Source organism: Hemitrygon akajei, chromosome 11 (assembly GCF_048418815.1).
Source record: "Hemitrygon akajei chromosome 11, sHemAka1.3, whole genome shotgun sequence".
NCBI lineage: Eukaryota > Metazoa > Chordata > Chondrichthyes > Myliobatiformes > Dasyatidae > Hemitrygon > Hemitrygon akajei.
The window spans coordinates 89401152-89418367 of record NC_133134.1 but is presented as its reverse complement, the minus strand read 5'-3'; the positions used below and the strand labels follow the sequence as shown (position 1 = coordinate 89418367).

The following is a 17216-nucleotide window of genomic DNA, read 5'->3' as shown; positions in this document are numbered from 1 at the left end:
GGCCTATGCTGAACTTCTTTAGTCACCTGAGGTGGGAGAGATGCTGTTGTACCTTTTTTGCCACAAGGCTAGTGTGTGCAGTCCAGGTGAGATCTTCGGTGATGTGTATACTGAGGAACTTGAAACTACTCACTCTCTCAAGTGCAGTCCCATTGATGTTGATTGGGGTGAGCCTGTCATCCACAATCAGCTCTTTTGTGTTCTGGACATTGAGGAAGAGGTTGTTACCTTGACGCCACTGTGTCAGAGTGTTAACCTCCCCTCTGCAGGCTGTCTCATCACCTCTAGAAATAAGGCCAATGAAAGCTGTGTCAGCTACAAATCTGATCAGCAGATTGGAGCTGTGTGTGGCAGTACAGTCATAGGTGTAAAGGGAGTAGAGGAGGGACTCAGGACACAACCCTGGGGGGGGGGGGCATCTGTCTTGAGGGGCAGAGGTGAGGGAGCCCATCTGATGATAAGTCTAGGATCAAGCTACACAAGGTGGGGTGCAGGCCGAGGTCTCTGAGCTTCCTGTCAAGTCTGGAGGGAATTATGGTGTTGAATGCTGAACTGTAGTCCAGGAACAGCATTCTAACATATGCATCCCTCTTCTCTACATAAATGAGGACAGTGTGGAGTGCTGTGGCTATGGCATCATCAGTAGACTGGTTCTGTCAGGTGAAATCCAGTAATTTGTATTAATAAGCAGGTGTATAGATACACCCAATAAAGTGGCCACTGAATGTAAATTTATAATAATATGTGGCTCAGGAGATACACATGATCATTTTTGCTAAGCAGATGTATGTGTCCTGCAACTAATTTATTTTTAATAACCCATGCAGCTTTTCTGCAATAATTTTTACATGTACAAAATAAATACCCTTTTTATTGACCAAAATTACTGCAATCTGCCTTAATATTTTTCCAAGTGTTACCTGGTTTTACCCATAGAATATTTTTGTGCTTTCTGGTGAGATTAATGAGGGCTATAGAATAAGAAGTTTTTTTTAAATATATTTCAACAATTTGTTATTTAACAATGAAACCTTCCAAGGGGTAAGATAATTGTGTTTTCATAAAATGTTATCTTTTTTTTAATGAAAATCTCATAACTTATAATGTGGAAATCAATGAGAAAACCCAACTTTTGTGACATTCTGGATTTACATAGAACAGTATAACACAGGAGCAGGCTCTTTGGCCCACAATGTTATACCAAACCAAATAAATTAGTAATCAAATGATCAACTAAACTAATCCCTCATACCTACACAATGTTCATAATCCTTCCATTTTCCTCACATTCATGTGCCTATCTAAACAACTTTTAAAGGTCCTTACTGTATCTGCATCCACCACCACTCTGTGTATTTAAAAACAACCTTTAAAATGACCACTTCTCAGCTTAAATGTATGCCCTCTAGTATATATTTCAACCCTAAGAAAGAGATGCTGCATAATCTTATAGGTCTCTATCTAATCTCCCCTTAGCCTCTGCTGTTCCAGAGGAAACAACCCAAGCTTGTTCAACTTCTCATAGCATGTGCCCTCTAATTCAGGCAGCTTCCCGCTAAACCTCTTCTGTACCCTCTCCAAAGCCTTGACATATTTCCTATAATGGGGTGGCCAAAGCTATATGTAGCACTCCAGATGTGGTCTAACTAGTTTTATAAAGCTGCAATATAACTTCATGACTTTTGAACTCAGTTCTTCAATTAATAAAAGCAAGCATGATTTTCAAATGGTTAGTTGAGTTTTTGTTATCAAGTGCGGACGGACATGATAAAGGTAATGTGATTATGTCTGGTAGGAACTTTAATGATATGAAACTTTTTGCATGCCAGCACCATAGAAATGTGTTCAATCCTGCTGTCTGCACGGTTTTCATGTTCTCCCCATGTCTATGGGATTTCTCTAGGTGTTCTGATTTTCTCCCACTTCTCAATGGTGCAAGGGTTGGTTTGTAATTGACTCTGGTAGTGTGCAGCTGAGTGCTAGAAACTGGGGGTGGCGATCTGCGTAATTTTATTTTCTCCCCAATGTACAGTACCTCCCTGCCCTTCAGCAAAACAAACCTGTCAGAAACAAAAAGCAAGTCAGTCAGCATCTGTGGAAGAAGAATGGTGTTACTGATTCGGTTTGATAAAGGATCTTTTTTCTCGAATGTTAACTCTTTTTCTTTCCTCAAATGCTGAGAAATTGCAGAGTTTCAGCATCAACAACTTTTTGGTTTCCTGATCATCAGCTTGTTCTGTTGAGTAATGCTAACAAAATGAATGTTATTGTTTAATAGTGTTGTTTGTGTGCAGATTTTTAAACATGTGTTGAATGATCTTTAACAAATTGCTACATGTTTCCATTGCGGTGGTTGACTTGCTGCAGGAGCTTACAGATATAGACACCCTGCATGAGAGTGAAGAAGGAGCAGAGGTTCTCATAGATGCTTTGGTGAGTGCAGTGATTTTTCTTTTACTTTACAGATTTTTTGCAAATTTGTCCATAGATGGGCAGGGGATGCCAGACAAATTGGGTAAATAGGTGGTTTGTGGAGAATGCTCTTCCCACCATTCACACAGGACTTTCTAAATTCTCCTTTCTGATGACTACTTTGAGCAGTAATGGTCCAGGCATTCCCTGGAGTCAGTGGGACTGATGTGGAGTTTCAGTTTTCAATTGTACAAAGCTCTGTGCAAGTTGATCTCGAGTTTCACATCATTATGTTGCACTCACAGGTCTTAAAGCTGGCTTCCTAAAACACAAGCATAGTGCCTATGAGGTATTTTCTACTGTTGCTTGCAAGAGCATATATACAGAGATAGAGCTATAAACAGAACATCAGTTAGTGAGGGTAACAACTTTCATTTAACTGAAGTGTTTGGGAATAACAATATATCAAGAATCATGCCATAAAAACACGCGGTTTAGAAAACACCACTACAAATATGTATAATAGAGGCTCTTTCAGTCCAAGTACAATTAAACTATTTACATGATTTGACAGTAATCAATTGGTTGCTCAAAAATTAGCTGTTTCTTACTAAGCATTTTAATTTGTCCTTTCAGTTTTGCATTATGCATTTGGGGCATTTTCTAAGCTCTTTGGTGGTATGAGTTTCAGAAACTGGAAAATTGAAAATGTCACTTTACTCTTCAAGAAGGGAGAGAGGCAGAAGAAAGGAAACTATAGGCCAATTAACCTGACCTCAGTGGTTGGAGCCGATTATAAAGCATGTGATTTTGTGGTACTTGGGGGCACGTAATAAAAGGAAGCTGTAGTCAGCATGATTTCCTCAAGGGGAAAATTTTGCCTGACAAATCTGTTGGAATTCTTTGAAGAAATAACAAGCAGGATAGACAATGGAGAAGCTGTTGTTGTGTACTTGGATTTTCAGAAGGCCTTTGACAAAGTGCCACACATGAGGCTGCTTAACAAGCTACAAGCCTATGGTATTGCAGAAAAGATACCAGCATGGATAAAGCAGTGGTTCATTGGCAGGAGGCAAAGAGTGGGAATAAAGGGAGCCTTTTCTGGCTGGCTGCCAGTGACTAGTGTTTGACAGGGTCTGTGTTGTGGTGTTTGAAGGGTCTGTGTTGGGACTGATTCTTTATAGGTTAAATGTCAATGGTTTGGATGAAAATGGGTCGAGAAGCAGGTAGTTTTGAGGAAGTAGGCTGCAGGTGGACTTGGACAGATTAGGAAAATGGGCAAAGAAGTGGCAGATAGAACAGTGTTGGGAAGTGTATGATCATGCACTGTGGTAGAAGAAATGAAAGGGTTGACTACTTTCTAAATGGAGAGAAAATAGAGAAAACTGAGATGCAAAGGGACTTGGGAGTCCCTGTGCAGGATTCCTTAAGGGTTAATTTACAGGTTGAGTCTGTGGCGAGGAAAGCAAATACAGGTCGACCTTCTATAATCTGGCATCATTGAGACCTGAGGAGTGCTGGATTAGTGAAAATGCCGAATTACAGAAGGACCACATTAAGCAATAGCTAACCGCCTCCTCATACCTTTAAAATATCATGTAAATCAGTACAAGTTAGATAATAATGAAACGGAAATATTAAATGAGTAGCAAGTGAAATTTTAATAAAGTAATATACCGTACAGGCGCAGATAAAGATAAAATAAAGAGTACAGTTGAGCACTTAACGCTTCTAAAGTGAGACATTTGATATACCTTCAGGCAAGGTTACATGTCTGCAAATGTGGGGTTGTCAGAATCATCAACATCTTCATCTTGAAAAATGAGTGAAGCACCAGGAACTGGTGCTAAAACTGGCACAGCAGTTTCTTCAGAAACTGTTGCTGATGGTGGCAGCACATCTGGGTGAGCAGAATCAGAAGTCAGAGAAAGGAGGTCTTCTATATGCCACATTTTACGTGACAGTCAGGCAGCCGAGGATTCGGCGCTGGGCTCATCCCTCTTCACTCGCAGTTACTGAGGGAATCCTCGTTAGTTTTTTTCCTCCGCTTAGTAATCTGCTTAAATTCAGTGGGTCACCACGTCTGATCTGAGGTCTTAGGCAGAAGAAAATGGAGCGCCGGCCAGGCGATGCCGGAGGGTAGTGCGTGACTGCCGGCAGGCGGGTGAGAAGGCAGACCAACCAAGCGTGTGCCAACTCCTCTGCTGCTGGTAGGTGAGACGGGCGGGTGCCGGGCGGCCACACCTCACGCAAATTATATTAATAAATGCAGGAAAACAAGCAGGAATCGCGTCTGTGCTTACAAGAGCGCGCCAATACGTGAACAGATCTAGCGCAACCAAAAGAATGCACAGCAGATTGATACAGTGGCCCAGGAAATTTGAAATTACAGTTGCGCAGAAAATTTGAAATCAGTGCTGGATTATCAAAGAAACAGGATTACAGGTAGTCGGATTAGTGAAGGTCGACCTGTATAATGTTAGCATTCATTTCAAGATGACTAGAATATAAAGCCAAGGATGTAATACTGAGACTTTATAAAACAGTAGTGATCCCTCAGTGGAGTATTGGGAGCAGAAAGGATGTGCTGAAACTTGAAAGTGTTCAAGCGAGGTTCATGACAATGATTCCAGGATTGAATAGTTTGGCATGTGAAGATCACTTGATGGCTCTGGGCTTATACTGTACTGTAAACCACGGGTGACGCCACCTGAGCTGCCCCAGGTCTTAAAATCCACCGCACTGCGACAGGTTAAATGAGATAAGTGGGGGAGGTGCTGTACTGTACATAATAGTAATAATAAAAGTAACTACATACGGTTGCATCGATGTCTTGCATACTGGAAGGGGCATTCGTGAGGTAACATGATGGACCTGGTGCTGGAGAGTCAGGTTTTGATTCTGCTGCTGGAGAGGGCAGGTTTACCACTGGGGTCAATTTCTTGAAGTAGGCATCAAGGGAGGCTCGTACAGAGCTTTTTTTTTGTCATTGTTACGTATTCAGGCAACAATAAATATATATGAGTTAGGCAAGGGTTTTTATAACAAATAACACGTTTATTAGACACTGAAAACAAACCCCCCCAAAAGTAAACAAACACTAGCTCAACTGGAATTCAGCTACTGTGCGGCAGATTCACAGTTCTTAATAGCGTTGCAGCATAACAGTTCTTAAAGCGGTATTGGAAAAAAACAGTTCTTTAAAGCGGTATGCCGAAAGTTCAAAAGCTCACAGTCCTTTTAAAAGGAGAGACTTTTTAAAGCGATTTAAATTCTCTTCCACGTCGTTGTCCTTCGATTCCCCCGGCGTCGAACTTTCCCACGAAGAATTTTATGAAATATAACGGCTTAAAGGCACTGACCTTCTTTCCACACTATTCTCAATCTCCCGCTATCCCAGCAGAGATTAACACGAGAACAGTCAACGAAATCCTTCCGAATGAGGATCAAATAAGGTCGAAACCAATCCACCGTCGAAAATCGATTCTCCTCGATTTTTATCTTCCAAACTTTTATCTTCACTCTCCACAGTAAAGAAACTGTTGGCGATGACCTTTTAAACTTTAGGCATTATATAAAACTTCATTTTTCAACTAAACTGCGTCATCACATTAAATCACGCAGGGACATGAAGTCAGCTTGGCAAATCCCGCCACGAACTGCCCCACCTGACAGGGTTGGTCTTCCTCTTATACCCTGTAAAAAGAAACCTGTCACATGACCTCTACTGGTGGGAAAATGACATAAGTGACCTTGTAGCAGCTACGGTTCTCGGTAACTGCATGGTAAACTTTGGTGAACCTCCCTGTATTAGGATCTTGCTCCTCTAACTTTGCCATCCCTGCTTCAATGAGACGAAAGGCTTCAGGTAACCTTTTCGTCACAAACTTTTTCGGTTCCGGTGTTCCTAGGTCACAGTTTTTTTTTCTCACATGCTATCATCTGCTGCTCTGGTTCCATAAGGTCTTCATTGGTCAGTTCTTCGGCATGGGAGTCGAGTAACTCTACAACATCATTTTCACTGATGTCTAACTGCAGTTCATTACCAATATCAACCACAGCTTGCCTGGCTTGGCGATGTCAGCTGTAAATCCCTGAGAAGCATGCGCAAACTGGGGGCACAATTTAAACCACACTCCTTTCATATTTGACTGCTTCACTTCATCCCAAGAATCAGCAATATTTTTGATGGCATCATAGATGTTATAATCCCTCCAGAACTCCCTTAAGCTCATCACATCATCTTGGGTAGCCCTGACTGCTTGTGAGAAGGTCCGCCGTAAATAATAGGCCTTAAAGGAGGCTATGACTCCCTGATCCATTGGCTGAAGTAGCGATGTGGTGTTAAGGGGTAAAAATATGACTTTTACATTGGGGTGAAGGTCATCTAAAGTGCTTGGATGTCCAGGTGTGTTGACAAGCACAAGGAGAATCTTGAAAGGAATTTTCTTGGCCAAGCAATAGCTTTCAACAGCAGGAACAAAATGGTTCAAGAACCAATCTTCAAAGACGGCAATTGTAACCCAAGCCTTTGAATATGCCTTCCAAATAATGGGAAGAGATGCCTTAATGATATGGCGAAGTGCCCTTTGATTTAGGGAACTATATACAAGCAAAGGCTTGAGCTTGAAATCCCCGGATGCGTTACCCCCAAGCAATAATGTTAGCCTATCCTTCGATGCCTTATGCCCTGGTGCACATCTTTCCTCTTTCGAAATGTAGGTCCTTTCAGGCATTTTTTTCCAAAATAAGCCAGTCTTGTTTATATTAAATATTTGGTCTGGCAAATAACCTGCCTCCTCAATAATCACTTGGAGTACTTAAATCAGCACTCGCTGCTTCACCTCGCACTTTAATAATATGTAAATTTGCCCTCACTTTGAAACGATTGAACCAACCCCTATTCGCAACAAATTTTTCATCACAAGCACCTTCACTTGCTGTATGTGCAGCTTTTAAATTATTGAAAAGGCTTCGAGCCTTTTCTTGCAATAAAGTAAGGCTAATAAGAATATTACGCTGATTTTGATCGTCTAACCAAATTATCAATATCCTTTCCATTTCAATAATAAACCCACTGCGTTGCTTAGTAATAATTGTAGCTTTCATTGGGGTAGGGCCTTACACATGCTCCATTATTCTCACTTTATCCTTTAAAATTGTTCTGATCATTGACCGACTGTAGCCTAATGCTTTTCCAATGACCGATGGCGTCTCACCTCTTTCCGATCACTTTATTATTTCCAGTTTATTTTCAATCGTGATCGCTTTCCTTTTCTTTGATGCATCACCAGCACTTGCATCAGATTTACGCTTTGAAGACACGGTTACAAGGGTAATTAAGAAAAAAATTTAAGCCAAGTACAAAGTCACACACTCAGCCCAGTGTCAACGGCAACGTGATCTGAAACTTTTTTGGTTCCCGTGTTCCTAGGTCACGGTCTTCTTTTTTCTCAAATGCTATCATCTGCAGCTCTAGTTCCATAAGGCATCCCTTGATGCCTACTTCAAGAAATCTGTATTTACAGTAACTTGGATTTTCAATATAATAGGCTTTATGGCAGGCCGTTCATAAGTACGAATTGTCCGTAAGTTGGACGTTCATAACTTGGGGACTGCCTGTACTTAAAGGGAATCTAAGGGGAAGCTACTTCATTCAGAGGGTGGTGCGAGTGTGGAATGAGTTGCCAATAGAGGTGGTAAATGTGTGTTCAGTTGTAACATTTAAGAGAAGTTTGGGTAGGTACATAGAGGAATGATGTATGGAGAGCGATGGTCCATCTGCAGGTAGGTGGGACTAGGTAGAAAACTAGGTTGGCTCAGAGTAGATAATCTGAAGAGCCTGTTTCTCTGCTGAGTTATTATTTTCTACTTTTAATGAAAAACATCTGAGACTAGTCATACTAATGCTGACACGACATGCTGCTGCATATTTCTTTATAAATGAAAATTATATTCTTTGGGATTGCATAAATAACTTGGATCATTTATGCCAGTAAATACCACCTTGATCATGTTCCAGGAACGTTGAGGGCCCACTTTCTCATTCTGACAAAGGCTGGAAAACTAAGCATTGATTTTTTTTCGTCCGAAGTTCATATTTTCAAAATATAATGTAGTTTATTGTCACTGATTGCAATATAAGGTTGCTGCATTGAACTGGTGTTTTGGAAAGGAATACTTGTTTCCAAAATGTACGTGTGAAACTATCATTAAAATATCAACAGAAGTACATGCCAATCCTTGTGCAATATTGATAGATTTCTATTTGACTATCTTTTGTCAATGTTGCCAGGTGTTCCCTTCCACCTCTTGCACTGGCATATAGAGCTGAGCAAGGTTTCACTTTTTGGCAGTGCCAAAATATGCAGTTTTGTCTGTTTTTGGAGAAGAACATCAGAGCATAAATTGCTTTCTATCTGATTCTCATAACTGTTTCTCTGGATATTTACCCACTACACTGGAAGGTTTATCAAAAGATGGACCTCTAGACTCTTCATCAGTTGTACGGTTAAGAACTATAGTGATGTAGACCACAAATTTTTATTTTTCATTTTGCTCTCGAACAATAGTCAGCATTGGTTGGAGATGGGGAGAGAGTTATGATTATGATTGAATAATCTTGTAGCTGCAAGAAATGTAGAGAAGAGGATGAGAATTCCAGGAAAAGGATGTAGAGTGCATGGTGTTTCTTGTTCAAGTGTTTCAATTGTAGTCCCAGTAGTAGTGCTGGTAAATAGAAGTGTTATTTCTATTGTAAATGAGGATACACAGCAACAAAAAATACCTTTTGTGAGGTCTTTAGGACTTTATTTCCTAAAGTGTAGGAGAATGAGGAGAGATTTGACAGAGGTATAAAAATTATGAAGGATACAGATAGGGTTTATACAAGCACACTTTTTCCCCAGAGGATGGGTAGAACTGTGTGGTGCGTGGCCAAGTGGCTAAGGTGTTAGACTAGCGATCTGAAAGTCGTGAGTTCGAGCCCCAGCTGAGGCAGCATATTGTGTCCTCGAGCAAGGCACTTAACGACACATTGCTCCAGTCCACCCAGCTGAAAATGGGTACCAGCAAAATGCTGGGGGTTAACCTTGCGATAGACTGGCATCCTATCCTGGGGGTGGGGAGAGTCTCGTACTCTCAGTCGCTTTATGGCACGGAAACCTATAAGGCTCGTGACAGACTAACTTTAACTGGGTAAAGCTAGAACCAGAAGTCATAGGTTAAGCATAAAACGTGAAATATTTGAGGGGATCCTGAGAAGCAACTTCAGTTATCATGTGTAGAACAAACTGGCTGCAGGTTTGATTTTAATATTTTAGAGAAGTTTAGGTAAGTACATAAACACTGTGGGATATGGAAGGGTCAATAAGGGTTCTAAGAGTAAACCTAGCAATTAGAGGCCTGTCAGTTTGACGTCGGTGGTGGGTAAATTAATGGAAAGTATTCTTAGAGATGGTATATATAATTATCTGGATAGACAGGGTCTGATTAGGAACAGTCAACTTAGATTTGTGCGTGGAAGGTCATGTTTGACAAATCTTATTGCATTTTTTGAAGCGATTACGAGGAAAGTTGACGAGGGTAAAGCAGTGGATGTTGTCTATATGGACTTCAGTAAGGCCTTTGACAAGGTTCTGCACGGAAGGTTAGTTAGGAAGGTTCAATTGTTAGGTATTAATATTGAAATAGTAAAATGGATTCAACAGTGGATGGATGGGAGATGCCAGAAAGTAGTGGTGGATAACTGTTTGTCAGGTTGGAGGCCGGTGACTAGTGGTGTGCCTCAGGGATCTGTACTGGGTCCCATGTTGTTTGTCATATACATTAATGATCTGGATGATGGGTTCGTAAATTGGATTAGTAAGTATGCAGATGATACTAAGGTAGGTGGCGTTGTGGATAATGAAGTAGGTTTTCAAAGTTTGCAGAGAGACTTAGGCCATTTAGAAGAGTGGGCTGAACGATGGCAGATGGAGTTTAATGCTGATAAGTGTAAGGTGCTACATTTTGGTAGGAATAATCAAAATAGGACATACATGGTAAATGGTAGGACATTGAAGAATGCAGTAGAACAGAGTGATCTAGGAATAATGGTGCATAGTTCCCTGAAGGTGGAATCTCATGTGGATAGGGTGGTGAAGAAAGCTTTTGGTATGTTGGCCTTTATAAATCAGAGCATTGAGTATAGGAGTTGGGATGTAATGTTAAAATTGTACAAGGCATTGGTAAGGCCAAATTTGGAGTATTTTATACAGTTCTGGTCACTGAATTATAGGAAAGATGTCAACAAAATAGAGAGAGTACAGTGAAAATTTACTAGAATGTTACCTGGGTTTCAGCACCTAAGTTACAGGGAAAGATTGAACAAGTTAGGTCTTTATTCTTTGGAGCGTAGAAGGTTGAGGGGGGACTTGATAGAGGTATTTAAAATTATGAGGGGGATAGAACGTAGAACATAGAATAGTACAGCACATTACAGGCCCTTCGGCCCACAATGTGGTGCCGACCCTCAAACCCTGCCTCCCATATAACCCCCCCCCACCTTAAATTCCTCCATATACCTGTCTAGTAGTCTCTTAAACTTCACTAGTGTATCTGCTTCCACCACTGACTCAGGCAGTGCATTCCATGCACCAACCACTCTCTGAGTGAAAAACCTTCCTCTAATATCCCCCTTGAACTTCCCTCCCCTTACCTTTGTCGTGGTTTCTCATGCCCCACAAACGACCAGGAGACGCAAAAGATTCTTCAAGAAGTATTAAACTTTAATTTGCAAATCAAAGCTGAGACAGTCATTGAGCTAGTCGCTGATTGCCCACCGATCCTTGTACATAGCATTTTTTATAGCAATCTCCTGGTTTAGTTGCATTAGCTTCCTCTTATTAACACACCATTGTCTTCTACATTCTTAAGATTTCATTCTCTAGCAAATAGCAAGTTCAAAGCTGACTACATAGTTTTGGTTACACAGCAAACAATGCAACTTTTATACTCCAATATATCCCCCCTTTGAGACCCAGAGGGTCTCTCACAGAGAAAGGAGACTAAGAGTCTGCGCACAAAAGCCCCAATAAACTCAAGCACTTATTCCCAAATCTCGGGTTAAACTATAATTTTCTGCGCCAAGACCTCAACGTATTCTCTCCCTGTTACCCTGGGCCGCTGAGCCAAAAACCTGTCCCTCTGTACCTGAGACAGGGAAAAAGACTCAGAAGCCCTTACAATCTACTCCCACATTATCGTTTTGCTCTTGTTCATCCTGCAGGTGTTGTAGGCTGTAACAATACATTTTTGGTGTTTCTTTCTCCACTAAGCTTGCTTCAGTAATTGCCACGAGCATCGGAAATTGTTTGGTTGCAGCACGCACTACAAGAGATTTGAGACAAGGAAGAAAACAGCACAGCACAAGCGCACAGCTCAACAATATAATACTGACAGTTATTGCCATTTTAGTCAGTCATGCTCCCCATCCTCCGAGTCTACCTTCTAACCAGCCAAAGAACTGAACTGATGTTCAAACCCTGCATTCTGAGGCAAGACAAAGTCCACTGAAGCCTGTAAATAAGGTGACCAAAAACCATCCTTCTTTATTTTCTTTATCACTTCCCCCCTTGCATAATGGTCAATCCCATGCGCTTCTGAAATCAGAATCATCAGTAGAGGGGTGGGCGCTACCAACAAACCGTCTTCCATGCTCCACAAGCCTTCCGGGTTCTGCTTGGCCCCCCTTCGTCTCCACATTGTCTGTTCTGCCAAAGTTGCCTTACCTTGTATTTCAATTAGGTCCTCTACCACAGGTTCTGGAGCTAGGCTTACCTGGGGGGCAATGACAGCTGATGTACATCCAGACGCTTTTCTGGCTGCCTCGTCCGCAGCTTGATTTCCCTTTGTTATTACATCATTTCCCTTTTTATGTGCCTGGCATTTTACTATAGCCAATGCTTTAGGTTTCATTATGGCTTTTATTAAGTCTAGAATTTGCTGACAATGTTGTATGGGATCTCCACTGCTTTTTTTAAAACCTCTCTGTTTCCACACTGACCTGAACAAATGGCATGCTCCATGAGCATATGGCGAATCAGTATAGATGTCTACTTTCTCACCTTCCATCATTTCACACGCAGCTGTCAGGGCTTTGATTTCCGCTAGTTGGGTGGAACACGGTTGGGGACAGGACTCCATCCTAATAATCTTATAGCTCGACTGATCCTGCTGCACTACTGAGAACCCTGCATGATTTCCATCATAATCCCTATAACAAGAGCCATCTATGAACAGAACTTTTTTATCTGCATCCTCTAGTGGTTCTGACCGTAAATCTGCTCTCAATTTGGCAAATGTCATCGTCTTCCCTACACAATCATGGGGTTCTCCTTCATAGCCCAAAGGGACAAAATCGGCTATATTACTGGTAGTGCATCTCTGTATAGTTATGTCAGGAAATGTCACTAGCATCTGATACGCTGCTATCCTGGCTGGTGTCAGCACAAATTTCCCTCTTTCCAGCAATTCTGCTACTTTGTGGTGTGTGTACAAAGTCACAGGATAGCCCGGGGTTACAGATGATGCCTTTCCATATGCATAGTACAGCGCCGCCAATCCCTGATAACAGGGTGGATACCCCTGAGCCACCTCATCTAGTCTCGTACTGCAGTATGCTATCGGCTGCTTTGCTTTTCCTGTGCCTGTCTCTTGTGTTAGAACCGCTGTGACATAACCCTCCTGTCAGTTGGATACATACAAATGAAAAACCTTCTCGTAGTCAGGCAAAGCTAATGCTGGTGCTGACTGCAATTCCTGCTTAATAGTATTGAAAGCTACCTCCACATCTCCATTCCACTGTAAGCCGTTTTTCAAATTTGTATGTTCTGCTTCTTTCATTATCTTTCTCAAAGGTGCCCCAATCTCAGCATATTCTCCTATCCAATCTGAGCTGTACCCTGCCATTCCCAAAAACGTCGTCATCTGCCCTACAGTCTGGGGTTTTGGGGCCTTAGTTATTGCCTCAATCTGATCTGGTGCTATCGCCTTCACTCCCTTGGATATTACCCTGCCTAAGAATTCCACTTGCTGCGTGCAAAATTGCAGTTTCTTTTTGGATACTTTATGTCCTCCGTGCGCCAGCTTCTCTAACAGAGTTATAGTGTCCTGCTCACACTGTTCCTTACTGTGGGAGCAAATCAACAGGTCATCCACATACTGTAACAATGTACTTTCCAATGGCATGCCCTCTAGGTCTGCCTTCAACACCTGATTAAAAACGTGTGGTGAATGTTTAAGTCCTTGCGGCATTCTGGTATAGGTATACTGAGCTCCTCTGTAGGTAAATGCAAACAGATACTGACACTGGTCAGCTAGAGGAATGCTGAAGAAAGCCGAACACAAATCAATCACTGAAAAGTAACTTGCTTCTGGTGGAACATTAGTCAAAAGCGTGTGTGGGTTGGGGACAACCGCTGGCCAGTCCTCTACCACATCATTTACCACTCGCAAATCATGCACCAATCTCCACTTAGATTTATCTGCTTTTAAGACCGGAAGCAACGGGGTATTGCATAGACTGTTTGTTCTTTTAAGCACTCCTATTTCAAGCAACCCCTGCACTGTGGATGCTATTCCCTCTTCTGCTTCTGGTCTTAGAGGGTATTGTGGTCTCCTGGGTGGAATTGCTCCCCTTTTCAGCCTTATTTCCACCGGACTAGCTGTTTTTATTTTCCCTACGTCCGTGTCATGCTGTGACCACAGAATAGACGGCAACTCATCTAACCTTCTATCTTTCTGCTGGCCTCTTTCCTTTCCCAGCAAGGGCAGGTGTGGTTGGGGAGTTATTTCGACCTCTGTCCCTGTCCCTACACTTACCATTATTTTAATGCAATTGTTGTCTTCTGATAACCACACCTCTGGCGTGATTTTCCTCCACACTGTTACGGTTTCAGCACTCTTAACTAAGGGTCCTAAGTTTTTAGACTGATATCCCTTGTTTACCAATAGCGTTACGTGGGGCGCAGCCTCCGGTATCCTGTACTATTTTTCTAAAAAGGTGTTCCACTTAACTTGTAAAGCTGCCCCTTGCTTTCCAATTATCACAGCCTCCCCTTCCAGGTGCTGTTGGGTACATGCCTCCAGGTGCCATCTCTCCTCTAACTCCCTTTTCTGAGTCTTGTCAAAAATCGCTGTATAATGTAGCTCAGATTTGGGCATTACAGCCCTGGGTAATATAGCCTGCATGCCCTTTTTCCATTTTTCCCAGGTTCCCTGAATCTGATCTGCGATGTCTCCTATCCAAAAGACATTAGCCTTCTTGTCTTCTCGCACTATCAATTGAGCCCCTGCTCTTTCCACACTCAGCCCATTTCTGGTGCATTCTAATTTTAATTCCAGTTTCAATAAGGCATCTCTGCCTAACAAATTAATTGGAGTTCCTTTAAATACTAGCACCGGCAAAACAATTCCTTTATTTCACATTCTCAACAGCACTGGAGCCATGCACTGTGTCAACTGTGTTTTCCCCGAGAACCCTACCGTCTTAATAAACTTTCCTGACATGGGAAGGTGAAGGGCATACTGTGGCTGTACACAAGTGTACGTGGCTCCAGTATCTATCATCATTGGTGTCAGTTGCCCTTCTAACATAACCTGAACAATGGGTTCCTCGTCTGCCTCCCTTGTTATCATTGGGTAATGTCCCTTCCCACTCGAGTTCTCGGGGCACCCCTAATACCTCGCACAGGGGTTCACAGGTCCGCTTGGGCCTGTGGGGGCTGGTCCTTGGCTAAACTTTAGTTCCTTTCTTATCGGTTCCTGCTGGTGTGTGACAGGCCATGGTGTAAACGGACAATCTCTTCTCATGTGACCTGGCTGATTACATCCCCAGCACAATCTCTCTACCTCTCTACCTCTCTTTCTCCCTGTTTCCTCACTGGTCCCCTCTGCCCATAGCTCCTCTGTCCCCCTTCTTGGGACTTCCATTCCTGTCTGGGCTGTTTGAATTTAGTCTGTTCCTGATAGGGCATTTGTGGGAATGCTCCTCCAAAGACGTTGATTATTGGCATGGGGTTTTCCGGCCCTTGTCTTACAGTATGATCGGTTCCTCCATATAGCGGTGCTTCATCCAGTTCGATGGCTGTACTCGGACCGGTGGTTGCTGGCAGCATCTTTTTGCTTTTCTCTTTTTCCTTATTTTCGAGTTCTTTGAGCTGCATTTGTATTAACTTTCTTTGCACCTCTTCCTGCTGCTCAGCCAACCTTTGTTTGTCTTTCCAGTATTTCTCAACCGTATGGACTACGTCGTCTCTAAATTCTTGTGGGGTCATTGACGTCAGCCCTACCACTTCCTCCAGTTTGGATTTTACTTGCGGAGGCATTGCATCCAAAATGCTATGTCGGAACAGTGTGGTGATAAATAAGCTATTTTCCACCTCTTGCTCAGTCTCCAGTCTCCACCTTTTCAACTGGTTTTCTACGTAGGCTGCTGGGTTTTCAGTGTCTCCCAGTGGATCCCCTTTTAAGGCTTTGGGGTCCACTTAGGGTGGGTAAAGCTTCCTGAGGGCCTGCCATACCCTCTGCCTCACTCTGTCAAACCCGTCTCCATCAGTTCTCGGGTCGTTCGAGTTTACTATGCCAGCCATTTCCATTAGTTCGTTAAATTTGGAGGTTCCCATCAACCTTATCAATAGTGCCTTCATATCTCCCATAGCCAATAATCGTCCCGCCGTTTCTTCTTCAAAGGCTCTAATCCATTTCCCTGCTCCTTCATGTAGATTGAGCAAAGTGTTTTTCAGCCCTTCTAGGTCCTGGGATCCCCAAGGGATATACTGCACTTGTCCTGATCCTTTAACTAACAACGGCATCATTCTTCCTCCTTCTTCCCACCTGCCCTGGCTCTCCTCCTCACCTGACTCCCCATCTGTCTCAGGGTATGTCTTTACTGCCTCCCACACAAATGTCTCCGGGGTCCTCTTCTTCCCTCGGTCTCCCTGTGGAGTCCTTCCTTTCTGTCTTGATTGAATACTTGGTTGGCCCCTGGAGTTTTTTCCGCATCTCAGATTTATCTTTTGGTTTGTAATTTTTAATTAGTCCCTCCATTTCTTCGCACAAGGTTGCATCAAACGTTCCTTCTCTTGACCACTTTGTGACCAGGTTTTTGATTCTTTTTTCCCATTTTTCTGAAGTTTTTGTGATCTCATATTTATTTACCGGGAATTTTTTGCTCGGAATCTCTACTGCCGTTCCTTTACCTGTCACGTTATTCTCTCTTTTTAAGGTATTTCAGAGATTCACAGTTCGTTTACTGGATAATATTATTTACTCTAATTCTATGCCTAGTCTATCATCTATCTACCAGCGCTTTAAACTATATATTGGACTGTCCTTGTTTCCTATTCTGTTCTGCCCATACAGACCTCTATTCAGAGCAGTATCCACAGAACTTTCTCTTTGCACCCCGTCTATTCAGACCCTTATCTCTTAAGGCGGTATCCACGAGGATTTTCTCTATTTTCCCTTTCTCTGCCCGTTCAGACCTTCGTTTTATACGAAGCGGTGTCCACAGAGATTTACCAACACCACGTGGAATTTTTCTTAACTTAACTTATTAACTTTTTCTTATTAACTTATTTGTACTTACCCTCACTGCAGCGTTCTTGATCAATCCTCTGAGCCTCCTGTTAACCCCCAATTCTGCCAGACCCTTCGGCAGTGGTTCCACACTTCTGAGATTCCAAGATCTCCCCAAAGCGAACAGAATTCTTAGTCCAAATTGTCGCAAAAAGCGCTTGCCTTTTGTTTGGGTGCACCCTTAA

The 17216-nt window shown here is 42.5% G+C and overlaps 1 protein-coding gene across 1 annotated transcript in view; it reads left to right on the top strand.

Moving 5' to 3' along the window:
• ctnnbl1 (catenin, beta like 1) overlaps positions 1–17216 on the top strand; it is a 303435-nt gene that overhangs the window by 50672 nt on the left and 235547 nt on the right. The window contains exon 5 of the mRNA XM_073061344.1: positions 2336–2433. Within this exon, the coding sequence (XP_072917445.1) occupies positions 2336–2433 (98 nt within the window). The remainder of the gene's footprint in view (positions 1–2335; positions 2434–17216) is intronic.